The following is a 25,573-nucleotide window of genomic DNA, read 5'->3' as shown; positions in this document are numbered from 1 at the left end:
AGAGGCGTGAACGACGATACCCAATCCGAACATTTCGCCGAAGCTCGCACTTGTATATAAGTAGAACGATTCTAATCACGGTGACCACCGCTTGACGCCGAGAAGAATGGTGTGGAGGAGAGCGGTGGCCGTGTGTCGGACGTGTGTGGATGTGTGCAGATCGAATTTTTCGGTCAGTCGTTGCTTTTGCGCTCATCATCGGTGCGCCAATCCGTCATGCATCGACTGGCACGCGGCACGCCTGGCCCACGCCCTCGGTTTTGGTGTGAAACCAAGTTTAGTCCCCTGGTAACCGCCAATGCCCCCATCGTCAGCCAGCAGGAGGAGGCCCAGCCAGGCTTCCCTCTACCCTCTGCCACCCGGGCGATCCTTCTGTTGGAGACGATCATTATCGTCGTCATGATTATGATTATCGGCGGATGAGTGGTTGCGATAGAATTCGAGTTCCATGGATTGAGCTATCAGTGAACGTCATACTTGGTGAAAATTTATGACCAACAATAACAATAATGTCATTGTGGTGAAGTATAGCAATGCTCAGCATTGTGGCAGAAAGGGCGCAGTCCAGGCGGTTGGGCGCGATGGAGTCTCATCATGTGCTGCACTGTGCCATCTGGTGAGGCCTGGAGTGATGATGAGTACGCCCATATGCACTGAGGAAGCCATCATCATCTCACCCTGGAGCACATCATCGATGGACAGATTCCTCACCATCGTCAGCCATGTGCCACCGCCGCTCGCCTTGCCTTGTCGCTGAGTGGATATTTTTATGAATTCATTTGTTCTCATCACACACACAGACACACACCTATCTTATCACACTCCCGACGTAATGCCTAAATATGTACAAGCACAACAATCATCATTTCACAGATAATCACCCACCCGTGTATGCCTGCGGGCCTTCCATTCTCTCAATCACTTGCATTTCAGTCGATTTTGCACGACGCGGTGCCCGTCCGTCCGCCCCATCCGCCGTCGCCGCCGCCGTCGCCGCCAAACGCGCCCAAACGGTCAATAGCTGCACATCCTCGTGGCGGCACCCAACTTTTTGCTCTCCCAAGGTGGCTTGGGCCTACGGTATCGCCCATGGCATTTAGTCCGATCCATAGTTCCCTTCCAAGGTTATTATGTTTTATAATAATGGTAATACGGGAGGGGGCCGTACTGTTTCGATGCCTCCTGTCCGTCCACACCCACACGCCCATTTTCCCGCTCGCATGCAGTACAATCATCACGCATCCTGTACATGGCGGCGAGCACACACACATGGTGTGACACACGTACCCTCCGGCTTCCCTGCCCTAGGCGATCTTCCTCCCTGCACACTGCGCGTTGCCACGCAACCCTCCTAGAAGTGATGCCAAAATGAACGAGTCCCACCAAACCACCACCACCACCATCATTACCACCAACTAGACCGTACTGCCAATCATGTAACTATCCACCTGCTCATCGCTCCGAAGTTTGTTACGTATATTGACCCTCGTTCCCCCGCAACCGGTAGAAAGGCCCAGTACTCTAGAAGAAAATCTTATTGTAGAATTCTACTACTGTATAGCAATCCTCATTCTCGCTTCGGTTTTGAGGAAGAGAACGACGCCTAGTCTCATTTGACCCTTCCACTCTAGCTTCCTTCCTTCTCTTCATTCGTCCCTCTTGGCCTGCACCCTTGGAAGTCGATCGACAAGCAACCTCTCATCGTCCTATCCTTATAACTCAGCCATCCAACGACACATCGAATATCGTCAACTCGTGCGCTTCCAAACTACATACCAACAGAACTGGTCTATCGACCCGTCCCAGCTCCTACTTGATTGACACGTCTTCGATTGGCTTCTTCGACAAAGCCTGTTCAACAACTACGCTGCCACAGTCGTGACTCCGCCGACAATTTTACCACAGCTTTCCGCCTCGAACTCGGTTGATATTCGAGCCGACAAATCCATAATGGCAGCTGCTGGCGTTCTGCTGCTCTCTGGCGGCGAACATTTCCGCAGCCATCCATATTCGCCGACGACAATGTACTCCTCTCGCTCTTACGCACCACCAGCTAGCGTGACAGGCTCGATCGATCAATACTCGCACGCCACGTCTCGACCAAACAGCTCACACTCGTCGATGTCATTACCATCCCGCGAGCGAGAGATTCCTTATCCTCATACACCCAAATCGGAGGATAACTTCCGCCCATCGCTTCCCTCGATCTCCAATCTGCTGAATATCGCCGACCGCGAGAAGTCGCATCGTCTACCAGGTAAGATAATCGACACTTGCAATCGTGGAATCCTCACTGACCAATGGACAGGACCCCGGCCACGATTGCAATCTCCGCCACGTTCCTCCTACGATCGACGACCGACTTCACACCCAACTCAACTCCCTAGTTTGGGACCACAATTCGACGAACATGCTCGACGACAAATGCACGATTTGGAAGTCAGTCCGAGAACGACCATGTCCAACTCATCATCATCCCACATTAGGAGCCACTCTGTGATGGAAGGTTCCCAGAGCCCGTCAGCAATGTCGACCAGATCCTTACCTTCGCATTTCAGCTTTGGCCCAGCTCTTCACCAGCACGATGCACACGATCACGAAAGCTCACGGCCTGCCAAGCGCCAGGCTCTCTCAACGCGGCCATCTCCGCCTCCATACTCGCGCTCATATTACGCGACTCCGTCATATTCCTCGTCGCCCGAGGTAGTCCCGAGACGATCCTTCCGTGCACACCCTGATGATGTGATCGCACCTCCACCGGCATCTCTCGGACTTGCACAAAACCGCTCTCTTCCTTCTCCCCCATACCTCACTCCCAGCTCGTCGGAGTCGTCGACGCTGACCCGGAATTCGGCACCGCTTTCACCCGTCACCAGCGAGCCCTCGACTCCATCATACCAACATCATCATCACTACATCAGCAGCTCATCTGCAGGTGCGTTGCCACAACAGCAAGATCGTTATCTCTGCCCGACTTGCAACAAGGCTTTCAGCCGTCCTTCCAGCCTGAAGATCCACACTCACAGCCATACTGGCGAGAAGCCTTTCCGCTGCCCGCATCGCGGCTGTGGCAAATCCTTCAGCGTCCGAAGCAACATGAAACGGCACGAGCGAGGATGCCACAGCGGCCTAGGCGGAGGCAGCTGCACCGAGATTCACTCACCATGAGCGTCACTACTCTGTCCGAATCACATCATTCCTTCATACAATTTCTTCCTTGCTTCAACTTGCTCAAAATTCTGTTATTTCTGTATGGGAAGATACCAAATCAAGTCGCCAGTGTCGACTTTTGAATTTCGAGGAAAGCAGGCTGGCGTTTTGTAAACTTTTATGCGTGCATGACGGCGTTGCCCTCGACCACAGTCTGGTCGCATGGGAAGTCCATTTGGCGGCCTTCTCGGCCTTCTCATCTTAGCCTGTCGGCTTCATTCCATAGAATAATGTCGCAATATGTGTTCGATCGTCATCATCTTTTCATTCATTAAGTCAGGCTCTGTGATTTATGTGAGTGTGGCTCGGCCCAGACGGAGAACTATTCCATCACGTCCATCCATGTCGTTACATACCAAGCAGTGCACAACATTATCTGTGATGGGATTTCACAACTTGCTCTTCATAAACCATCGCCTTATCGTCCATTTCATGAGCCGCGGGGTGGACGAGGCGGTGATGTCGTCGTTGACAAGCTCCTATCACGATCACATTTGCTTCCAATGTCGGAACAACGTCACAAGTCAGACAATGTCCTCGGTAAGCGCCAGCCAGTGATAATCTGACTTCTTCCACAATGTATTGTTCCATCGCATTCATTCAAGTCGGAATTCTCGGTCTGCCCAATACATTCGCGTAAGTTGAACTTCTCGGCTTGTGCATTCCCGTTAACACCTTGTGTCATCGATACTGGCTGAGCGAGGTTTGAGTACAGCCTTCGAACAATCGAATGGCTCGTAGAATTCCCCCTTGTTGATCTGACTTTGTGTAGACTTTGAAAGCATTTTGCAGCGCTGAGGCCAAGAAACGCTCACACAAGAGGACATTGGAGAACAATTCACCATTGTTGGTCTGGCTTTGTAGGCTTTGACAGTAGTCGCAGCAGCGGTGATGACAAATGCTCATGCGAGGGCGCATCAAGGGGGAATGGCGTCGCCAGATGCTGTTTGCCAATCTGCAGAGTACACGACATACGGTTGACAGGTCATTCATGATGGAAGGATGGTGTTGCGAGATAGAGTAGATCCAGACTGAAAGCATTACACCAGCAGTGCACAACACGGAAAGCATGGTGACAAAGGAGAAGTGCACTTTATTTTTGTCACAGGATACTCGGTGTATATTTACAGTCGATGCTCGGGCGAAGTCTCCACACGCGTGCTTACATGATGGACATGTCACCAAATTTCTCCTGCAAAGCTGGTTAGATCTGGCGGATTGACGAAAATCCATTTTTGAGACGTTGCGCACCTTGTAGCCTGGAACGGCCCATCGGCCCTTGGAAACGAGTTGCTCGACGCGCTTGTCAATTTCTGGTCGGGCGGCAACGACTTCGTCCTGTGACGTTATGTGTGAGCCGAGGCAGATCACGTGATTGCCGATATTTGGCAGAGAATGCCTTTGCGAAATACATACCACTGTGAGATCCTCGAAGGGTCGGGCAGTCTCGATGTTCTTCAGTGTCTTCTCCAGATCTTGCAGCTCCGCGTCGACCTTGCTCTTGGTCTCCTCGGCACTCTTCACGGCCTGAGCCTCGAACGCCTCGATAGCCTTAATCTGCTTGCTGACATCGTATTTCTTCACCTGGAAGCCGTTCAACTGCTTCTTGATGTCGTTTATGATGTCCTGGTTCTTAAGCGTTTGGCGGTAGTGCGCGAAGTCGACGGTCTGGGCCTGCTCAGAGAGAATCTGCACTCGGCGGCGGGCGTCGTCGTTGCGCTTCTTGAAGGCAGCGAGCGCCGACGCGGTGTTACCACGGAGGCCGAGTTTGGTGCCAAGGTTGGCCCAGTCGATCTTAAGGGCAGCAGAACGCTGTTTGAAATGTTAGCCATAGCCGAGTGTCGCAAATGAGTTCCCGAAAAATATGGCTGGCCTTTGCCGAGCTGGATCGAGCTCGGCCAGGCGCGAGCGGGAGCGGTGATGGAGATTGTCGCGACCGAGATCGCTTCGGGGCTCTTGACGTACCGTGGCCGCCATTGTTGCGATGATGGGTGATTGGCAAGGTGGTGTATGGCCTTGATAATAGTCGGTTCAATATCTGGATGTGTTGGAAGCTCCTAACTACCAATAAGGTTGACGGGTTCACCCGCTGCGAATTGATCCAATGCCTGAACTCACGTGATATACAACTGACGTCCGCCGTACCTCCATGTTTGATAACATGGAAGATCAACGACATACATCTCATTCTCTCCTCTTGCTCAAATCATAGTCTTATGACGAATTACTCGGTCCCAAAAATCGTGGCGTATACCCCGCGAGCGAAATGAGTCTTTGTAAATGCTGATGCAAGACCGAAACCGCCCGTCACACGACTATGCAATATCCGCATCGTCTGTCGAACAAATGACTGCTGAGCGCTATCCTTATCACACCATCAATCACTGAGAACTATGCTGCACGGGACAGCGGTGAGATTACCGTCGCTTTTTGAACTGATACAATTTCACAGTTGCATGTTCGGGATTTCTTCATGCCCAATTTCGTTGATATCATGCGTGCTTTCTGGCCTCATGCCTGCACGTGAATAGACTTATATACTCAGTGCCATGATGCTGTTGACAATATCGTTGTCGTTCTCCTTAAGCGCCTTGATGGCCTTCTTCCGGCTCACGCTTGCTTGAGCCATGACGAGCTCAATGTCCTTCGCCTCAAGACCTGTGTCATCGACTTCTTCGCCATCGTCTTCCTCCTCCTCGGCAGCCTTCTTGGAGTCGCCTTCGATAGCCTTGCCCTTGTCATCGTGGTCGTGGTCGTGGTCGTGACCCTCGTGTGCAGATTGAGCTGCGAGTTGTTGTGCCGCAGATGCTTGAGCCTGAGAGTTAAGGTCCTCAATCTTGGCCTCACCAAAGATGCTGTAAAATGGTCAGCGTTTCCAATCGATTCAACATGACCAATCACTGTGCCTACATCCATGTGTTGCTGTTCACTGATTTGTAGACCTCGGGCTGGCTGATGACGAAGAGAATGTTCTTTGGTCTCCGAAGAGTGACCCGAGTGATACCCTCAACGCGCTTCAGTCCGAGCTTCGCAATGGACTTCCTCGCCTTTTTCTCGTTCCGGTTGTGAACTGCAACCTGCGCACCGGCAGGGATACCGGCCTCACCAGCACCGTCTTCTGACTCATCAGATGATTCGTCCTCGACCTCAACGTCCCTCTTCTCTGGCTCGTCGGGGAGCTCCTCAACTCGTGGGTTGGCCATTGTGTCTATGTGGGGAAATGAAGACTATGCTCAACATGTCAGTTCTCAAGCCCGCTTTATTGACCAAGACAAAGACTTCCGCCATCTTGTCAAATGTGACTTTGATAAGGACTTCTTACCTGGTTATTCGAGGTCGAATTTAGAGCATTAACGCACTGCAGTGACTCCAAATAAGTGCATGTCTCCGCAGCGCTCTCAAGCTGGAGCCCACAACGAATGCCAAGGCTAGCGAATTGTGATCGCGCACGGACCATATACAGGCTACGTATGATGATTTATCGTCAGTCAAGTCAAGAACCCAACAACTCAGGGCATCGTATACATAGTGGTCGCATTAATTGGAATATGAATCAGTGATCCTGAGTGTTCGAGGAGTAGATATCAAACCGCGTCCCCGATCAACCCATCAACCATCACAAATGCTATGGACATGGATATTCGTGTTTGGATGTTCAGACTTACCAGTCTGATGCTTTCCATTGGCAGAGAATCTCTATAATATCGATCACATAAAACGACATTCGTTTCGAGAACGATTTGTGAGAAGCTCAATCGAGCCATACATTCGGAAGCGCTATCAAAATTTTGAAAGACTGCCCAGACCATCCCCGATTCGCCGACTCACTCTCTGAACGTTTCCCGTGTTCGTTTCATGGAGTGAGTTGAATGCTTCGTGTCATTTAAAGACTTAATAGAAACCCGCAATACCCTTGCAAACTTGTGAATCATGCTTTGGCTTGTGCAATCGCTTTGCGAACCTCGAAACGAGCCTGTATTGAATTGAACGGTCAGACATTGTCACTCCATATTTTTATCACGACGAAGACAGCGTCGCATGCGATGCTGTGCTTTGTAATCTGCTTACCTGCTTCCTCAGCCGTGTGACCTTGAAGCGCTCGAAATCGCTAAGCTGCTTCCTCCGTGCTGACTTCTCCAACTTCTTCGCGAATGAGCCGTTGATCCATTTGCTGTCGACCTCGGCCTCCTCCCACTTCTTCTTCAGCGCTGCAGGGCCGGAGGCTCGGGGGAGTTTATCGATGACGATGCTGGTAAGGCTGACGCTGGAAAGAGGAGCGGAGTGACGGGGCACAACCAATTCTGGTTTCGCAGAGGGACCCTCAACAAGGACCTGGGAATTCATGTGAGCTTCACATCCGGAAGGTCGCCCTCAGAAATTCGAGGCTTGCGGTTCACAATCACGTACGCGCTTGTGGTCAATGATCTCGGCGATGGTAGCAATTCGGCCGGTGAAGGGTCCAGCACCGAAGAAGACGACACGGCCGACCTCGACCTGTCGCCAGGTGCTCGCAGTAACGTCGATATCGGCCATTGCGAATGTGTTGTGTGAGTCGAGATTATGCTGTCGTTGAAAGATGTGTTGTCGATTCCCGCTGCATAGTGCTACTCGGTGCGTAACGAATTCTGAGTTGTGGTGAAGCGCCAAGACTTTGGTCCAAGCTCAAAGAAGACTAGCTCCAACTGTTCTCCGCGGCTCTCAACTTTTCATGAGAGCAGCTTTTCTGTCGCTCCAATAACATCCATATCCTACTGTCCTTGTCAAACGTCTCCTTCAACTTTCGCTCACCACGCTGGAGGGCCATAATGTGGCCAAAGTTTCTGCGGCATTCATGGTGAGTATCTCCGCTCTAGCTGTCTGATTCACAAGATGACATAATTTGCGATTGATGGTCGTGACCGGAGTTACACGCCTGTTTCTCTTAACGGCATGGTCAATTTGATATTCATTTCTTACATATTCTGATCCCTCCCGACCGACTCACTTTATCTTCCTGTCTATACCCCGAATCCATCGAGCTAATCTGGATCATGTTACAGAACCCAGATCGCATGGTCGTTCTGTACATTGTTGCGGCGACCAACTGTCGCTTAGCGACCAGCTTTTCACCTGGTAAGTTCGCCATAATTTCCTTTCTCCTTCTCGCCAATGATTAGAAATACAACGCACTAGATAGTAATTGACCTTCGGGTATGATCATCTTTACACCAAGATCACTGAGGACACTCCATGTTCACCGCTCCTGTTCAATCGAATTTCCGCTGCAAGCATGTTTGACTAATTCGTCTGACACAGTAGTGCATTACTTTAGGATTTGAGCAGTACCAAGTCGGAAGCTTCCCATCTAAGCGATAATGTCTCGTGACGCCACATGGACTCCAATCAAGGTGCGTGGCAAACGTCGTGGGCAGCCCGAAGAAAAGCTTCGCAGTCATAAAGTTCGCGATCCTGTACCCAGAAGCTGGCGTACAACCCTTCAAGGGCCGTCCGATGTTACTCAACCAGTAAGCCACACATGTTCTCGAGGGCAATTGAAGCGTCATGAGAATGTACACCTTGTGCCACTGGAGCTTCTGCCGGTCGAACTACTGCATTTGATATTTGAGCTTTCATCGAACCTCAACCTTCCGTTAGCATCTCGCACGCTTGCAGTTGCGCTATCGGATAGCCAGCATCTTCAGCTGCGCCTGGTGAGTCGGCTCCTCTCACCAGTCCTCGGAGAAAGCCATCTTGAAGCCACTGCTACCGACATTACGAATGCTACTCGCTTGCTCGACAGTCGTTTCATGACGTGGGCAAAGTTCACCGAATGGCTGCTGCGGCAACAACTCAAACAATATATGCAGGCAGTAGATGGCGCGAAGAACGTTGAGGCATTGTCTCGCTTGTGGTCAATGCTTCGACCATGCTTACGCCTCCCTCCTCCACAGAAACTCTTGCGACCACCCTTTACTAGAGACAAGATCAAATTCCTTGACCTTCTCACCCGCCATGTAGATGATTTCTCCTTCTTCAGTCCATTCTATCACGAGCTCGCTAGAGATGGCCTCTTGCAGGCCATCAGTCGCGGCGCCACAGAAGCTGTTCCGCTGTTCTTCCGGATGGGCATGAAAAGTGATACCGAAATGCTTCGTGTCGCTGTCCAAAATACCAAGTGTGAAATCGGTGTAATTGAGATGATCCTAATCCATCCTGGCGATGTTGACTCTCTGGATCTTCTTGATATAGAATTGCACAATCTTATGGATCGAGCCGAGAGTGGTCGAGGAGGAGCCTTGAAGGAGCTTATCGCTACAGCGCAAAGACATCGAGAAATTGCTGATCCGTAGGTGTGAAACAGTTATGGTGGCCGACTTATTAGCCACATCTTGTCGAAGCCCTTCGCAGGCCGATATTGTACCTCGTAGCTGTCGATAGATTTTGGCTTGCTCCAGCACCTTCTGTGCCTAATGCGGAGAATACATGTTTTCCGTGTAATAATCAACCACTTGAGTAATCGGTTCATCAAGTTTTCGGGAAGCACGATAGATGCGGTCAACGTAGCCACCTTTGAGTCTTCAATCCATGTTTCCGTAGTGTCTCCCTGGTGGAAGTGCTCGTGTGCTCGAATTGGCGCCGCCCCAAAGTCTTCACCACAATGAATACGCGTGCGACGTAACCGGTGCCGTATCTGCGTAGGTACCTTGACGATTTAAAGTGCACGCTACGTCCGGCGGCCGCCAGCGGTGCGAGCAGATGCATTTGATCCAGGCTCTCTTACCAAACTTCACTTGGGTCGACCTTGATGTTTTCGCCATTTTGGCGGACAGTCTTACGGTGCTTGTCTCGTTTCAGAGGCTTGCGCATGTCAAATGCATCGCTACCGTCGTGATAGTAGTCAACGATTCGCCGATAGACCGAGTATCTGGAGAAATGTCAGCCGATGTGGTTGACATTATCAACTATAGCGATGGTCAGATGGCTTGTGAAGACTGACCCCATTTTCTTATAAAGCTTAATCGCAGCTTCGTTCTCTACGCGCACAAAGAGGTCAACGAACCAAGCGTTCTCATCGTCTCCGACCTTTTCCAATGCTTCGGAGAGTATTGTGGCATAGCCGAGTCTTCGCGCGGACGGTGCTACCGTCAAACAAGTGATATGTGCATGCCATGGCAGGTAGTTTGGCCACTTTTTTCGATAGATTGTCAAGCCAGGATCATAAGGTTCTACCGGTGCAGGATATGGTGAAGACTCGACCTTGCCGAGAACTAAACTTACGCATCAGCTTATGAAGAATCCACAAAGAAGTCTTGGAATGCCCACTATAAGCTTCTATCTGTCCACTTGGTCCTTCGATGACTTTGCAGAGGTGTGGCCACTGTCTGAAATAGTCGAGGTAAAAACTGATGTTATACGTCTCTGTCAGATGATCTAAATTGCAAGGATTGAACTTTAGCATGTCCATAGGACTCATAGGACGAATTGTGGCCATTGTTTGTTGCACCCATCAGCGTAATGTGGATGAATGCACGAGTCGTGACACTTTTGATTTTCTCCACCTTGAGGTGATGGTGTTGGAGAGTTGTTCGATGCGAATATTCTGACACGTGACAGCATGGCGGCATTCTCCAATTTAGCTTGACGCGTGCCTTCGCGTGCGCTGAAGCTCCAACGAGTTGTAAATTACTCTGTTCGATCGCCCTCTCGTCGCCGGGCACCACCTTTCGTTTGCACCATCACAACACTTTGGTCGCACCCGAGCAGATAACACCTTTGAAAGAGACGCTAATTGCAGAGTTCGATTCCATCTGTGTACGATCAATTTTGCCTCTATCACGCCAATTGCGACACCAAGTGGAAGGCGCCACGACCGCACAAGCCTGACATAAACAGCTATGTACGTACTACGAGAATTCCCCGACAGCTGGAAGAATCAGAATCATCAGAGCATCAATGCAGAGTTATACTAACATCATGGACAGGGAATCTTTCGACGACATTTATCTCGATCTCTCTAAGCAACCTGGCAAATGCAGACTGGCAGAGTCGGGTCTTGGTTGGAAACCAGCTGGTGGACAGACTTTCACACTTGACAAAGGAGAGCTTCTTAGTGCGCAATGGAGCAGAGCTGCTCGTGGATATGAGCTAAAGATACTCGCCCGTAATGCTGGAGTTGTTCAACTGGATGGCTTCAAGCAAGATGTGTGTACTTGCGGAACTCGCCAAGTGCGTAAATTTGAAGGCTGACGGATACCAGGATTTCGAGACGATACAGAAATGCTTCAAAGTCTGGTACGGGGTGCAGTTCGAGCACAAGGAGCACGCTTTGCGTGGGTGGAATTGGGGCAAGAACGAGATGGGCAGAAACGAATTGACTTTCAATGTGCGCAACCAACCAGCATTTGCGATCCCATACACTGAGATCTCCAACACCAACTTGGCAGGAAAGAATGAGGTGGCTGTTGAATTTTCATTACCGGCAGACGGTGAGGACACTGGAACCAATGGTCACTTGGGTGGTGCTCGAGCCAAGGGCAAGAAGATGGGAGGAGCTGTGGATCAGTTGACAGAAATGCGATTTTATATCCCAGGCACGGAAATGCGTAAGGCGAAGGATGATGACGGCGAAGAGCTCGAGGACGGTGAAGATGAAGAACAGAATGCAGCAAACCTGTTCTATGAGACGCTGATGAGCAAGGCTGAGATCGGAGATGTTGCAGGCGACACATTTGCAACATTCCAAGAGATCTTGCACTTGACACCGCGCGGCAGATTCGACATCGATCTTTACGAGAATTCTTTCCGGTTGCGTGGAAAAACCTACGACTACAAAATCTCATACGAACATGCCAAAAGATTCTTCATTCTTCCCAAGCCTGACGACATGCATCAACTACTGTGCATAGGTCTCGATCCGCCACTCCGGCAGGGTCAAACGCGATACCCTTTCCTGGTCATGCAATTCAAGAAGGACGAGGAGGTGCAGATTGAGCTGAACATGACCGAGGAGGTGCTCGCCAACTACAAGGGAAAACTCCAAGCTAAGTACGAGGAGCCGATCGGTCGTGTTATCTCGAAAATTTTCCACGGTCTTACCAATAAGAAACTCCTACAACCATCGCCAGATTTTGTTAGCCATCACCACATGAGTGGTGTCAAGTGCAGCATCAAGGCGAACGAAGGACATTTGTTCTGCCTGGACCGTGCCTTCTTGTTCGTTCCGAAGCCGGCAACCTATATCTCGTTTGACCACATCAATTCAGTGACTATGAGTCGTGTCGGTGGGGCTGTTAGTGCTAGTCGCACGTTCGATATCACGGTGTCGCTGAAAAATGGCGCGGGCGAGCACCAGTTCTCCAACATCAATCGTGAGGAACAGCAGCCACTTGAAACGTTCTTCAAAATCAAGAACATCAAGACGAAGAACGAGATGGATGGAGATACCTCCATGCTCGCCGCTGCCCTCGCGAACGATCCTGATCTCGTCAGCAGTGAAGACGAGGTTGTTCCACGGGATCGCGGAAGTGCTGACGAGGACGATGAAAGCGTAGACGAAGACTTCCAGGCCGACTCCGAGTCCGACGTGGCTGAAGAGTATGACAGTGATGCGAAGAGCTCTGGGGACAGTGATGCAGAGATGGACGATGCGGATGGCGATGCGAACGATGCCAGCGACAGCGATACGGAGGCGAAAGTGGAGCCACCAAAGAAGAAATCGAAAGTGGGGAAATAGAAGTTCTATCGACACTTGAAGCCATGGTAATTGGCACTTGCTACGAAATGAGACGATATTGGAAAATGGAATAGCTCTATCAATTTCGAGTGGCGATGTTTGTCTCCTTGTTCCGAGGCTTTCGTGAAGGCATTTCATTCAAGTCGGAAGATGCCGCAGAGGCCACAGATCCACCAAGTCACCAAGATAAAGAAACATCTGACTCTGTCGGCTGCTTAATGTAGTTGGACGAGAATCTGGAGAGTCTGATAAGCAAAGCCGGAGATAGTCTTCGTGCAGCATCCTCATGCGCGGCCAGCCGACATGGATCACTGCCAACACTCTTGTACCGAAGCCGGCTATGGCGGCTTCGACGGCTGTTTGTCCACGATGAAGAGCCTGCTGTTCGAGACCCTTGATGCCTGTCGGGACTACTGTTCTCAAAGCCGTGTTATCATCCTTGCCACACCCTTGGGCGCTTTCCGTGTATTGTGTAGCACACAAAGAATCTACAACAACAACGCTTCTTAAGAGTGTACGATTGTCAACAGACATGAACCCTATCCATGGATCGCCTGGAAATGCGGCTTTCCGGCTTGCAGGGCGTCGGTGCTCTATGCGCGCTAGTCTTCCACGGCCTGGCTTCATTGGTCGATGTAGAAAGAAAGACTTTGTGGTGGTCCGTTATCTCCAGGACCCTTGCAACAATCTGGTCGACAAATTATCTTCACATTGCATTTTTAGGGAGTTTGAATATCACCTGATATTGTGTGCCAGGTCGAAAGCGGAGCACAGATTCCTTGACTCATGCCAACGTACAGATCAATTCAGCGTGCGATGCTCGCAAGAAAAGCGTGTGAGAGGCGCTCGGCTTCGGCTTTCGGACTCAAATCGCCGTTGTCGCCGCTCGGCTTATTCAGGTCAAGTTCCATTTCTCAGTTTCTAAGCAATGACGCTATTCGTTCGCTACTGTATCCACACACACACAGGGTGGCAGGGTCGGCACAAGACCCGTGGTCAGGCCGAATGAAATATTCCAAGGTTATGTCTGATGAATCATTTGTAATCTAGTATTATTATTCGCGTCGCGACCCCTCTCTGCTCGTCCTGGCTACGTGCATTCAACCGCCGCAGGAAAGTGATATATTATCCATTCGTAGTCAGCAGCACAACGGCTGTTCAGCATTGCGCGCCTCCGCGTGGACAACATTGGAAAGCAACGAGACTGCTTCATCTACGAATACTTTATCAAAGGGAATTCACAGGAAGTGCTCGGATCACCGCAACACTCAACGACAAGTATTCACACTTAGCGGAAAGTTGCCGTTGATTCCTGACAGAATGTCGTATAAAGATGAAGAAAAGAGTATTGGAGAGGAGTCTGCGGTCAGAGCTCCGCAGTCTTCAGATGGACAGGCTGCAACACCTACAGCAGCCAGCCCGCCGACATCACCAGGTCCGATTCCGAATGGCGGGCTCCAGGCCTGGTTGCAAGTCCTCGGCGCATGGATTTTATTTTTCAACACCTGGTTAGAAAACATTATTACATCCGTTAATGCTTTGTTCCCAAGTTAACGTTCCTCCCTTATAGGGGTGTGCTGAACGAATTCGGTGTGTTTCAGGCGTATTACGAATCAGGCAAACTATTCACCTCCACATCATCGAACATCTCATGGGTACGGCAATGGTCAGGTCAACATCAGGAGATCTTATGGCTGACGTGAGGCAGATCGGGTCAATACAAGCCTTTATGCTCTTGACTGTGGGTGCGTTTGCAGGACCTGTTTACGATAGGGGTCATTTCCGTTGGCTATTATTGATCGGAACCTTCCTCGTGGTATTTGGCCACATGATGTTAAGTCTCTGCACCGAGTTCTGGCAATGTCTTCTTGCACAAGGCTTCGTCATTGGCATCGGAGCCGGTTGTCTGTTTGTGCCAGCTGTTGCGATCATGCCAACTTACTTTTCCACCAAGATTGGACTTGCCCTCGGCTTGGCCGCGTCAGGAAGCTCAACTGGCGGAATTATTTACCCGATCATGTTTTCTCGACTCCTCGACCAAGTCGGTTTTGGATGGGCCGTAAGGATTCTCGGCTTCACGGCGCTTGCCCTGCAGCTCATTCCGATCGCGGTCATGAAGATGCGCGTTCGGCCTGGCAAGGTGCGGTCCATCATCGACTGGGCCGCGTTCACTGATTTGCCATACGTAAGTCGGCTGCCCGAACCTCCATACCACAGCAATGCTAACGGATAGTAGATGCTTTTCATCGCTGGAACTATCCTTGGGTTCATCGGGCTCTACGTCGGCCTGTTCTATTTGTCCTTCTTCGCAGAGTCGAACAAGATCACGGACACGAGTCTGGCGTTCTATCTCGTTGCGATTCTGAATGCGGCATCCATCTTTGGCCGAACTCTGCCTAATTGGGTCAGCGACAAGACTGGTCCTCTTAACGTAATCATACCTGGTAAGTACCGCCTCCGAGGTTTCAGGCAGAACACATCTAACATACTCAGGTGCTCTTTGTGTGGGAATTTCCATATTGGGCCTCACTGGAGTTACCTCTACGGCTGGCATCATCGTGATCGCCGTTCTTTTCGGCTTTTTCTCCGGAGTCTTCGTTGCGCTACCTCCGGTTCTCTTCGTCGCTCTCACCAAAGACAAATCCAAAATTGGCACTCGAATTGGTATGGGCTTCGCCATGTGCGCTGCGGGCGCATTGATCGGTGGACCTGGCGGAGGAGGTGTCCTGGGCACGAAGGAACCACTCAACTGGACAGGATTGTGGGTTTTTGGCGGCGTGTGTGCAATCGGCGCTGGTGCGGTCTACATCTTCCTCAGGACCCTCCTCGTTGGACCCAATTTAAAGGCCAAAGTATGATCGCAGGTGCACAAAGTAACTCGACGTATTTACCGTTCCATTTATCTTGTAGACTAGCTAGACATACTTCATGATAATGAATCAACATGATTCACGAGATTCGAAGAGATGGTCGGTAACTCTGTCGAAGCTGAGATCCTTATGGTGTCAACTTCGTGAGTATTTCATAAGCCACGATGGACAACTCAATGGTTTTGTATTTGAATTGACCATCCATATGCTTGAACGCGGCAAGGAAAGGTGCGTGACTGCATCGGCTGACCGCAAGGAACGTGAGCAATGTATCGCGCTCCAGGTGTCTACCGCCATGCAATGTGCAACAAGTAAACGACGAGATCTCGTCGCCGCTGGCATGAGGACGGTCCTGAGCAAAAATTGTGGGCCAAGCACACTCACTGACAAGGTGCGTCAAGCTGAAATGCGGGACAATACCACGCCCTGAGCGCATCTCGATGATGGTTTACCTTATTTCATTTGATGTTCCATCAGAGCATAACCACGGAGACCTGACGTCTCATCGTTCTCAGCCGTCGTATGGGCTTTCCGCGTACCTCGGGTCGCCATGTCTGGTGTCACACAGCTTGTAGAGAGGTCTTTCCCAAGTGCCACCGGGTCTACGTGATGTTTCATCTGTAAACGATTGGCTCGCCACCAGGATCAATTTGGGCGGATCCTGCAGACGCCTCTTTGCGCCCAAACAGCCACCGCGACAGAGCGAATCACTCAGAGTATCTGTCAATGCCCCGATTAGGCTGATATTCGTCTGGTCTAATACATTTAGGCAGCACGTGGAGGTCGACACATATTTTTAGAGGTGGTGTTTGTAATATTAGATTATGGGGGAAGTTTAAGGCCTTTGCGATCGAGCCGATCTTCAATCACTATTGACAGCATCGCGAGCTGTACGAGCGTGCTAGATAGTCCAGCATTCCACGCGATGCGAGGGACAGCATCTTGCGTCGTGAACTCCCGATCGCCTTGGTACACCAACACTATGCCTTATCGTTCGACACGTGCTACCCGCATGAATGGAAATACTCACCATTGAACCACCCCCAAACCTTCTGCGGGACGACAAGAAAGAAGTTGTAGGTGGGTGACACAACGTGGCGGCCACATGTTGCGTGCATATCCAATTCACATGCAATACCACCTCAGAGCCATTGGGGATGTATTCTTACTGCTTCTCGACACCACCACTCTTCAAATAGTACACAGTAGCAGGAAGTATGTTCGGTCAGCGCTGGTGAGTGTGTGATGGGCATACAGTAGTTGGATGGGTCTAACAAGTGTACGAGACCGATACGCATTTTTCGTCGCGAGAGGTGTGGGGCTGAAGGATCACCAAAGTTCGAGGGCTTCCCACGTGTCTGCAACAGTGCCCTATTCATCCATTGGCGGCCCAGGTGGTATTTCACGCTCGCTTGCACCTCAAATCTTGATCTACATACCACATGGGCGCCGCCAAAAGCAATTCTGATGACATGACGTTGTAGATTGCACGCGAGGACCGCCGGACACACCAGGACTGTCAAAAACTTTGGATCTATTCGTGTCTGGTGGGTGCTAAAATATACTCTGTGGCAATCGGCCATCATCTTCGATTGTCTACCCACCCATAAAGCCGGTTAGCTTTTGGCAAGATTGGTGGACTCGAAATGAGCTTACACCGCCTTGGTTTTGTGAGCATTGATCGTCGTGTTCAAGCAGAGAAACCAAGCGCATCTGACCCGCTGTTTCACAGCCGTCTGTCGCATCGTAGAAGCCTTGGGTGATTCAAACCCAATCAAGGCCTGATGTCGCCCGAACGACATCATGAAAGCGAAATAGATCGGTCTTCACCTACTATCCGGAGGTCTATTGCTCCAGAATGTATTGGAAATGAGCGTAAATCTCAAATGATGACTTACTCGAGCAGAACGGTCGCCTGTTTGTTCACCCTGCATGTAGAAAACGTGGTAATGACATGAATGGGGCGCTACGAGCTGCATGGTGAGGGGGTGTTTGTCACAAGTGGGGACATACTGTCCATTTATCGACTTGAATGAGGTTTTCCGATGGTGATCCTTAACACGTGGAAATGGGCAAAAAGGCGCAGAGCGTCTTCAGGATTAGCCTGACCAAGCGATCGAGCATTGGACGACACTGACACGCGATAAATTAGTTTCAAGATAGCTCTAATCGCGTGCATAACTTGACGTTGCAACGCATAGTCGTCGTGAGCAGGAGTGCACCCTGATCAACGTGTGGATGGGTGATCTGGTTGATTCGTTGAGGAGATACTGGCAATGCTCCCACGTTTTTGCCATGTGTACAGAAGAGTGCCAAGCAAGCTTATTTACCAAAAGCATAAATTTGTTCAGTGCTCGGATTGTCGATCGCCCGATTGAAGCCCTGGTGGGTGCGAAGAAACGTGCTTGTGGGCGATGGTGCATGTTCATTACGAACACGATACTGTTCTGGTTAGCTTGACTGGCGATCTATCACCTCAACCACAATTAGCACGTTGCCGGTGTACTGTGTACCGTGATACGGTATTGTACTTGCATATCACTCGCCCCGGTCTCCGAAGCGGGTCACTTAGTAACGAAGTAACTTGTGCGCTTGGTCTTCCACTGCATGAGCTGGAGGAGTTCAAAGATCAGAGGGAACGGGTGGTTTTGAATCCTGGCTCAAGCGCGCACGACTCAAGTGCACACCCACATATACACCACATTCTGGTGATTGCCCTGAAACCCTATACAAAGAACGATATGGTTGGCTAACACTGATTCGAAGGATTCGAGGCTCCTCACATAGCTGCACAAACGGTGCCCACACGATCTGTCGAGCACGCGATAGGAAGAGTGCTTTATTCCCTGGACAGCATTCTATTTGTGTATCTTGACGCCGTCTCTGCCGACGGATTCGCCTTCATTTCCCGCCATCCATTAGAGATCGATTACGAATGCCCAAGTAAATCCTGGTACACAACAATACTCCGGAGCATAGAGATTATACATGTACAAGGCATTTGACATAAACAATGATATCACTAGTGTGAGCAGGTGGATCGGCTCCAAATGTTGACATGCTCGCATTCAATACGACATGATTGTTAGGTGAGCACGCCGTGTCTTCTCGCATGCCGTGTAACTTTAGATGACCCAACCATATTCGACACACGATACAGCACATTCAACACGAGGCCTATCTCATCAAAGACCTTTTTAAATAGCGCTGTGCCGGACCACTCTCAACAATTTTCTGGTAAGAATAGAGTTGATCTTAGCGGAGAGCCTCGTGGGTCGCGTGGCACTTAGAATCACTGCTGGACGAATAGGGCGGTCGCTCTCGGGCAAGGGCTTTTGCGATTGTGCTGTCGCAGATCGAAGCCCTACGATATTGGTGGCAGACGCCAATTATCGGGGGCCATTAGGTGATGATCCCCCAATCGCTGTCATGAATCTACATTTAACTTCACCCGTCCGTGTGCCACATTGTCCTTCAGGATTCGTCTCCCGCGAGTCATCATCATCACAGGGATATGACGAAATCATCCCCGATCGGAAACATGCCTTGTGAGCGGGTGTCTGTCGCATGCGCGTTATCACTTTGTTCGCGCACATGCGCCTTGTAGAATTCGTGTCATGTCATTGTGAACAACACCAGCATCAATGTTGTCGCCGAAGTAAAAGTAGGCCCGGGGAGCGTGGGAAACCTGCAATGCTCCCCTCAAGGCCATGCTTGCCAGGTATTAATGGGTAGCCCTAGGGCTGGTCGGAAATTGAAGAGACCAATGGCACGTTTCAGCATGTTTCAACAACATCTCGAAGGAGTTAAGCGAAGGCGATCTGGTTGGTCTTGTTTCCTGTCGTCGTCATTGTCGTTGTGGGCGTAAATTCAGACCGACCATTCATGGCGGACACGCAGTCCACTTGAGCAGCCACAAACCAAGGTCGAGCGCCGCTGCTGCGGTGAATGCGTGAGGGGCGGAGCATTTTGCACGAGCACACTATTCCACTTCGGGCATCGACGTGCGCGGCTTGTCCAAAAGAATACTAGATAGCTGTCCAAATTTGGAGACGTGGGGCCGTACATCGTCGAAGAAACCGCTCCGCCTTCATCGCGATACACTCGCACATGTCTTTCTGCCGGTCCTGCCGGTCGGGCGTGTTCAAGCCAACCTTATTGGCGCACGCTACGTCAAGCCACCGACTCCTCAGTCAAGCCATGTGTGAAAGAGCAGCACACTCGGCGAGTTGAAGATGGCCCCGAACGGGGGATGATCATCGTCCACTCATGCTATCGGGTTGCCGGTCCCGACGATCAATCTCGACATCGAATGCGCATGATGGATGATCAACACACATGGTCACGATGACACAATTCTTGCGAGGTCCGCGAAGCATGTCTCAGTTCGGGAAGGATCTGGCATTACAAAGAACATAGCATCACTTTCTCGATGTTCAAAAGCAAGGTGGGGGCATTATTGCGGCACCGGACGCGTGAGATGAAGTTCCTTGCTGACTCGACATGTAGACGGCGCAATGCCGTTTACCGTCCCCAATTTGTGACGCCGATCGAGAACATTGGATGTGTGGGTACAGAAAGCACGCAAGCCGTGGAAGAGGACTATCGGCGTCTCTCTGGTCGCTTGCTCGCGTGGGTGAAGGAGGGCCATCTATTTTCCCGTGGTAGAGATTAAGAAAAGCGACCGACGTGCATGCAGACCAGAAAATAGGCAGCGTAACAGTAGCAGCGCACTGGTGTGTGGCTGACTGTCGTTTGCATGCTTGTACGCCCGGGTCCGCCGTTAGGCCCCTGCTAGAGCGGCAGCCACGCACGGAACGAAGGAGCATACTAGCCGTTCTTCACCTAGGTGGTGGTCACTGGCTGACAGGCAGGGTCCCAACTCCCATGCTCCCATGCCCTACGCTTGACGCACCTCTGCCATGTGCATCAGCACCTGTTCAATCCTCCTCCTCCAAATTTATTATATACCACCATCCCGATTCCCATTCTCGATCTTGGAACCATTTGCATATCCGACTTGATCACTTCATTCTCATCACACAGTACCAGCATACAGCACGCAACACTGCCATCACTCAAGACACTCGACGACTCGCCGACCAAGACTGCGAATTCCTACAACGCGACTTGGCATCTGTAGGTTTCACATGTGCTGAGACACCACCACCGACCGTTTCACACGCACCTCTCCACAATGGCGACTTTCGCCGATTACCCGACACAAACCATGTTCAACAACGGCGACGACGACTTCACCCTCTATCCTACACAAGAATGGAGCTCAAATCTACCCTTTCCTCAAACAACCTTTGCCGACCAACAATCATATCTCAACACGGTCTCATTTGACGCACTAGAGACCCAACAGAGCTTGACGCAATTCTCCGAAATTGATCTCGCCGGATTCAACCCAATGCTCGCAGCGAAGCAGATGCTTGCGTTACAGAGCCCGGAGTTCTCCCCTATACTCTCTACCTCGCATGACCACCGAAACCCATCACTTCTTTCAGACTCAGGAGCATCAATACCGAGCACTATCTCTTCAGCAGTGGGCTCACCATCGCTCCAACCACAAGCCCTGGATTGGCAACAGATGCATCTGTATCCTAATATCGCTTCTCAAGTCGATGCCGGCTTCCCGAGCACAGGGCTTGAGTATGATACTTACTCTGTTGCCGACAAGAGCTGTGTCGGTGAGTCGATTCTTCCTTCATCATACATATTGCGCTTGCTCTAACCACTCTCTCATAGACCCTTCTCTCATTCAGCCTTTCTCGCCGCAGTCCCAGTACGCTGGCGTGCAGTTTGGCTTCGCCCAAGCACCATCACCATCACCCTCTAGTGTCTCGATGCATAGCCGGGGCGCACCAATAGTCCGCGCGCCTCGTTCGAATTCCCCACACATGCACATACAATCACGGACTGCTAAGCAAAGTCGGCTGCAACGCCAACCATCTGTCGCCTCGGATCACTCCCGACAGAGCTCTCAGTCGCTGGCATCGGAGGATTCCAACAAAGGCACTTGTCCCATCCCCACTTGCGGTCGTTATGTCAAGGACCTTCGGGCTCACAAGCTCACACACCAAAATGAGCGTCCGATGAAGTGTCCCATACTGACCTGCGAGTATAACGTCAAAGGGTTTGCTCGCAAGTACGATAAGAACCGCCATACCCTCACGCACTACAAGGGCACCATGGTCTGCGGTTTCTGCCCTGGCAGTGGTAGTGCCGCCGAGAAGAGCTTCAATCGCGCCGACGTCTTCAAGCGTCATCTGACACAAGTCCACGGTGTCGAGCAAACTCCACCGAACGCACGGAAGAGAAGCCCGACCGCAGCTGGGAAAGGCGCAGCTGGTCGCGCTCGCGGGGCCTCTGGCATGTGCTCAACCTGTAACGACACCTTTGCCAACCCGCAAGAGTTCTACGAGCATCTCGATGACTGTGTGCTTCGCGTGGTTCAGCAAATCGATCCTGGCGAGGCGGTCAACGAGAAGCTGTTGTCCTCGGTGGCTGATGATGCCGATGTCAAGCAGTCACTAGAGAAGCTCATGCTTCCCACCGGGTCCGATGAAAATGCTACCGGCACTTTGGAGGAGCAGGAGGACGATGAAGATAACGATGATACCAGCGATAGCACCTACGGAGGTCAAGCCAACAAAGGCTCCCGAGTAGGCAAGTCCGGTAGTTCTTCTCACGTCTCCCGCACAGGAGCCGTGTGCAAGATCGGTGGCGCTCGCAAAGGACTCACCCACTCCAAGGGCGGCATCCCCCTCGCCGACTGCGGCACAGGGGACAAGCGCAAGAAGAATTACCCCGTATTCTGGGGCACCAGCCGCGACAAGATGAAGATGAAGAAGCGTGTCCTTTGCGTCTTCGATGGCCCGCGCCGTCTGTGCAAGGACGAGATGATGCTTGACGGCGACCACGAGGTCCGCGTCCACCTACCCAACCTCGGTGACAGCCGCGCTTGGGTCAGCGACCTCGACATCCACACCCTATATCGCGCGGAAGGCTTCTTGAATGCCACCCCGGAAGAGAAGGGGCCGTGGATGCCAGAGCAAAACGAACTTGAAATGCTTATGATGTAGAGAGCTTTCTGTTCTCTTCCTTCTCTTCTCTTCTCTTCTTTCTTTCACTCAATACTTTTTCACATTGCCTCTTTGAGGCGGTCATTTGGGATCTCACTGTACAGGACCATTGACCACGGGGATATTCTTTTCCCGGGCGGAGGGGAATAATACCATATAGCAAGCGGTCTTTGACATGCGCATCAAATAGGAGATTGGGGCATATCTGCGAGGTTCTTGGGAAGAGTGGGTCCCGCCTCCTACCAGACGCATGATACAGGCACGAATTTGACGAGAACATCTATAATGACATTTAATGGACATTTCGAGATGAATACATTCATTGTTTACACATGGTCCAACACTGCAATGCGAATGGCGGGATGGGGAAGACTGCACTATTCAGAGTCCCCATCTCTACCAGCATACCCATTCACGCAATGCTTCTGTGTCTGGTGGTGCAGCATGTTAGGTTAGACCCCCACGCCCTCAGTCCCGAATGCGTGTGGTAGTGGTGAATTCGTGTCGCAGCGGCACGTGCGCAACACCGACACACACGCCCACAGACCATCTGCACCTGCGCCTACTTCTTTCTCTGCACAGCCCGCTTTCTAGAATTGCGGCCCCGGAGTCTACGAGAAATCCACGTCCCGCACCGCCACTGCCACTGGCCGCCCTTTGTCATGGATGGTTGGCGTCATGGGCAATGACGTCACATGTGAATATCTGCAGATGGGCCAAACCAGTGGAAGGACTGTTGATAGTCCTGCAGTCTACACACGCAAGCCATCGGTTCATACTTTGAATATACTTGGATGGATATACTACCGTATGCTGGGTCATTGGCATCGTAATGCATTGCAGTGCAGTGTTTCATCACTACCAACACGTACTGCTGTGTATGCCCATTCAGTACCAAGGAATCTCTCACTGCCAGGATTTTCAACCTCGCTGTCGTCAGCACAACGACACGAGCCTATGGACACGGTGATACCTCGACCAATTTTGTCACTCGAATGAGTACTTCTCAGCCATTTTCTTATGCTGGTGCGCACGATCGTGTTCATTTCTCAGTCAGCTTATCATACACAAGAGTTGGTAGTGACGGAGAAGGAGCGGAAGGTGTCCTTCCATTCAAAGAAGTGGGGTAAACTTACAATACACAAGAAAGAGCCAGTGTTGGAAGTGGCTTTCATATTGAATAACAATACCTTTCCGCAACAAACGCTCATACGATAGAGGCCACAGGAAGGCAATTGTATCTCAGCTCAGCTCGGTCGTCCTTCTTCAGTACAATGCTGAGACTGCAACAGTGCTCACCTGCATGTTGTCTACAATCTGCTGGCGAGAGTTTTTGCCTATGTAATAGCTTCCTCACCTTTCCAGAGAAGATCGAGTCTCCTTAGGCCGTTGATGATGTTCGCAGCTGTCATCGTTGGTCGAATGGCATCGGGGAAACATTAGCTTGGTGATCTCATTTCTAATCCCCTGTAGTGGGGTCGGTCGCTGACTACCACTTGTATTTCCAATCATGGCTTCCTGACACATGGACTTGGACAGGGTAAGATTGTTAACTAAGGTCCAGATCTAACGCAATACACAACACTTGGCTCCGGTGATCCATTGCCCAACTTCCTCCAACACAACAACGAGCATCACGCATAGCCATTATGTCATCAAATATCCATCTATACACGGCGCAGACGCCAAATGGCATCAAGATCTCCATCACAGTAAGGCAACGACCCGACGTAGTCACCAACAGAATAATGTTGAACTGACATCAGCCACTCAGCTCGAGGAACTCGGGTACAGCTGCACTTTTGAACAATGCAAAGGAAACATTGAAAATCTTCACTGACACGCCATATATATCACGATCAGTCTACCTTACGAGGTCACCGGCATTGACATGTCCAAGAACACGCAGAAAGAACCCTGGTTCTTGAAGATCAATCCCAATGGCCGCATTCCCGCCATCACCGATACTTTCACCGACGGCGAAACAATCCGTGTCTTCGAATCGGGAAGCATTATGCAGTACCTGGTCGAGCGCTATGACAAGGACCACAAGATAAGCTTTCCTGCTGATAGCCGTGAGCACGTTGAGGTGCGGCTGTCGTTGCCAGTTCCTCGTAGTGAAAAGAAACTGATTAAGTTCACAGGTTGCCTCATGGATGTATTTTTTGAATGCCGGAGTTGGTCCGATGCAAGGACAAGCCAACCACTTCCACCGGGTAATAGAGATCACCTTTGATAGCGGGTGGGCATCGATACTAACAAGCATTGCGAACCCAGTACGCTCCAGAACAAATCCCATACGGCGTGAATCGCTACCAGAACGAAACCCGTCGACTCTACGGCATCCTGGATACCCACCTCGGCGAAAACAAAGTCGACTACATCGTCGGCAACAAGTGCACCATCGCAGACATCGCGCACTGGGGCTGGATCGCCGCCGCAGGCTGGGCTGGCGTCAACATCGACGATTTTCCGCATCTCAAGGCGTGGGAGGAACGCATGTGGGCGCGCCCGGCGGTGCAGAAGGGTGCCAATGTCCCTTCGCCTTACCGCATGAAGGAGCTTCTTGCTGATAAGGAGGCCACGGAAAAGCATGCGGCGGAAAGCAGGAAATGGGTCCAGGCGAGTATGAAGGAGGACGCCGAGAAGAACAAGAGCCGTACTGGGCAGCTTTGAAATCCTGCGCGTTT

General features: G+C 51.0%; 12 protein-coding genes across 12 annotated transcripts; 7 read left to right on the top strand and 5 right to left on the bottom strand.

The window, feature by feature from the left end:
• The first annotated feature begins 1,520 nt into the window (after positions 1-1,520).
• On the top strand, positions 1,521-3,472 carry K489DRAFT_376028 (uncharacterized protein). Its single transcript, XM_033603819.1, has 2 exons — positions 1,521-2,257; positions 2,309-3,472. Exons 1-2 carry the CDS (start codon positions 1,951-1,953, stop codon positions 3,166-3,168), a joined length of 1,167 nt encoding a protein of 388 aa, XP_033464907.1. The 5' UTR covers positions 1,521-1,950; the 3' UTR covers positions 3,169-3,472.
• Positions 3,261-3,830, top strand: K489DRAFT_30728 (uncharacterized protein). Its single transcript, XM_033600584.1, has one exon. It carries the CDS (start codon positions 3,451-3,453, stop codon positions 3,766-3,768), a length of 318 nt encoding a protein of 105 aa, XP_033464906.1. The 5' UTR covers positions 3,261-3,450; the 3' UTR covers positions 3,769-3,830.
• Positions 3,486-4,715, bottom strand: K489DRAFT_349610 (uncharacterized protein). The gene is made up of 2 exons (XM_033602405.1): positions 4,462-4,715; positions 3,486-4,402 (listed from the first exon to the last, which is right to left on the bottom strand). The coding sequence occupies exon 2, from the start codon at positions 4,279-4,281 to the stop codon at positions 3,892-3,894; it is 390 nt and encodes a 129-aa protein (XP_033464905.1). The 5' UTR covers positions 4,282-4,402; positions 4,462-4,715; the 3' UTR covers positions 3,486-3,891.
• Positions 4,373-6,413, bottom strand: K489DRAFT_386309 (ATP synthase D chain, mitochondrial; the record flags this gene model as incomplete). The annotated part of the gene is made up of 5 exons (XM_033606213.1): positions 4,373-4,402; positions 4,462-4,548; positions 4,627-5,022; positions 5,774-6,065; positions 6,121-6,413. 5 exons carry the CDS (start codon positions 6,411-6,413, stop codon positions 4,373-4,375), a joined length of 1,098 nt encoding a protein of 365 aa, XP_033464904.1.
• A 539-nt stretch (positions 6,414-6,952) lies between these two features.
• K489DRAFT_330975 (uncharacterized protein) lies at positions 6,953-7,743 on the bottom strand (the record flags this gene model as incomplete). The annotated part of the gene is made up of 3 exons (XM_033602130.1): positions 6,953-7,183; positions 7,279-7,542; positions 7,618-7,743. 3 exons carry the CDS (start codon positions 7,741-7,743, stop codon positions 7,139-7,141), a joined length of 435 nt encoding a protein of 144 aa, XP_033464903.1. The 3' UTR covers positions 6,953-7,138.
• A 754-nt stretch (positions 7,744-8,497) lies between these two features.
• On the top strand, positions 8,498-9,697 carry K489DRAFT_376026 (uncharacterized protein). The gene has a single exon (XM_033603818.1). The coding sequence runs from the start codon at positions 8,565-8,567 to the stop codon at positions 9,537-9,539; it is 975 nt and encodes a 324-aa protein (XP_033464902.1). The 5' UTR covers positions 8,498-8,564; the 3' UTR covers positions 9,540-9,697.
• A 269-nt stretch (positions 9,698-9,966) lies between these two features.
• On the bottom strand, positions 9,967-10,681 carry K489DRAFT_311504 (acyl-CoA N-acyltransferase; the record flags this gene model as incomplete). Its single annotated transcript, XM_033600789.1, has 3 exons — positions 9,967-10,114; positions 10,187-10,457; positions 10,513-10,681. 3 exons carry the CDS (start codon positions 10,679-10,681, stop codon positions 9,967-9,969), a joined length of 588 nt encoding a protein of 195 aa, XP_033464901.1.
• Positions 10,682-11,163: 482 nt separating this feature from the next.
• Positions 11,164-12,922, top strand: K489DRAFT_406498 (SSrecog-domain-containing protein; the record flags this gene model as incomplete). The annotated part of the gene is made up of 2 exons (XM_033607261.1): positions 11,164-11,391; positions 11,447-12,922. 2 exons carry the CDS (start codon positions 11,164-11,166, stop codon positions 12,920-12,922), a joined length of 1,704 nt encoding a protein of 567 aa, XP_033464900.1.
• Positions 12,923-14,491: 1,569 nt separating this feature from the next.
• K489DRAFT_376023 (MFS general substrate transporter) lies at positions 14,492-15,916 on the top strand. The gene is made up of 3 exons (XM_033603817.1): positions 14,492-15,107; positions 15,159-15,366; positions 15,416-15,916. The coding sequence occupies exons 1-3, from the start codon at positions 14,574-14,576 to the stop codon at positions 15,778-15,780; spliced, it is 1,107 nt and encodes a 368-aa protein (XP_033464899.1). The 5' UTR covers positions 14,492-14,573; the 3' UTR covers positions 15,781-15,916.
• Positions 15,917-20,086: 4,170 nt separating this feature from the next.
• K489DRAFT_30183 (uncharacterized protein) lies at positions 20,087-20,717 on the bottom strand. Its single transcript, XM_033600440.1, has one exon. The coding sequence runs from the start codon at positions 20,619-20,621 to the stop codon at positions 20,229-20,231; it is 393 nt and encodes a 130-aa protein (XP_033464898.1). The 5' UTR covers positions 20,622-20,717; the 3' UTR covers positions 20,087-20,228.
• A 41-nt stretch (positions 20,718-20,758) lies between these two features.
• On the top strand, positions 20,759-22,883 carry K489DRAFT_349592 (uncharacterized protein; the record flags this gene model as incomplete). Its single annotated transcript, XM_033602404.1, has 3 exons — positions 20,759-21,488; positions 21,547-22,463; positions 22,518-22,883. The coding sequence occupies exons 1-3, from the start codon at positions 20,990-20,992 to the stop codon at positions 22,881-22,883; spliced, it is 1,782 nt and encodes a 593-aa protein (XP_033464897.1). The 5' UTR covers positions 20,759-20,989.
• A 1,649-nt stretch (positions 22,884-24,532) lies between these two features.
• On the top strand, positions 24,533-25,559 carry K489DRAFT_310046 (glutathione S-transferase II; the record flags this gene model as incomplete). Its single annotated transcript, XM_033600675.1, has 5 exons — positions 24,533-24,595; positions 24,658-24,671; positions 24,747-24,972; positions 25,028-25,099; positions 25,161-25,559. 5 exons carry the CDS (start codon positions 24,533-24,535, stop codon positions 25,557-25,559), a joined length of 774 nt encoding a protein of 257 aa, XP_033464896.1.
• Between the last annotated feature and the right edge of the window lie 14 nt (positions 25,560-25,573).

Source organism: Dissoconium aciculare, assembly GCF_010015565.1.
Source record: "Dissoconium aciculare CBS 342.82 unplaced genomic scaffold K489scaffold_1, whole genome shotgun sequence".
Classification (NCBI taxonomy): Eukaryota; Fungi; Ascomycota; class Dothideomycetes; order Mycosphaerellales; family Dissoconiaceae; genus Dissoconium; species Dissoconium aciculare.
This window is presented reverse-complemented; position numbering and strand designations above follow the sequence as displayed.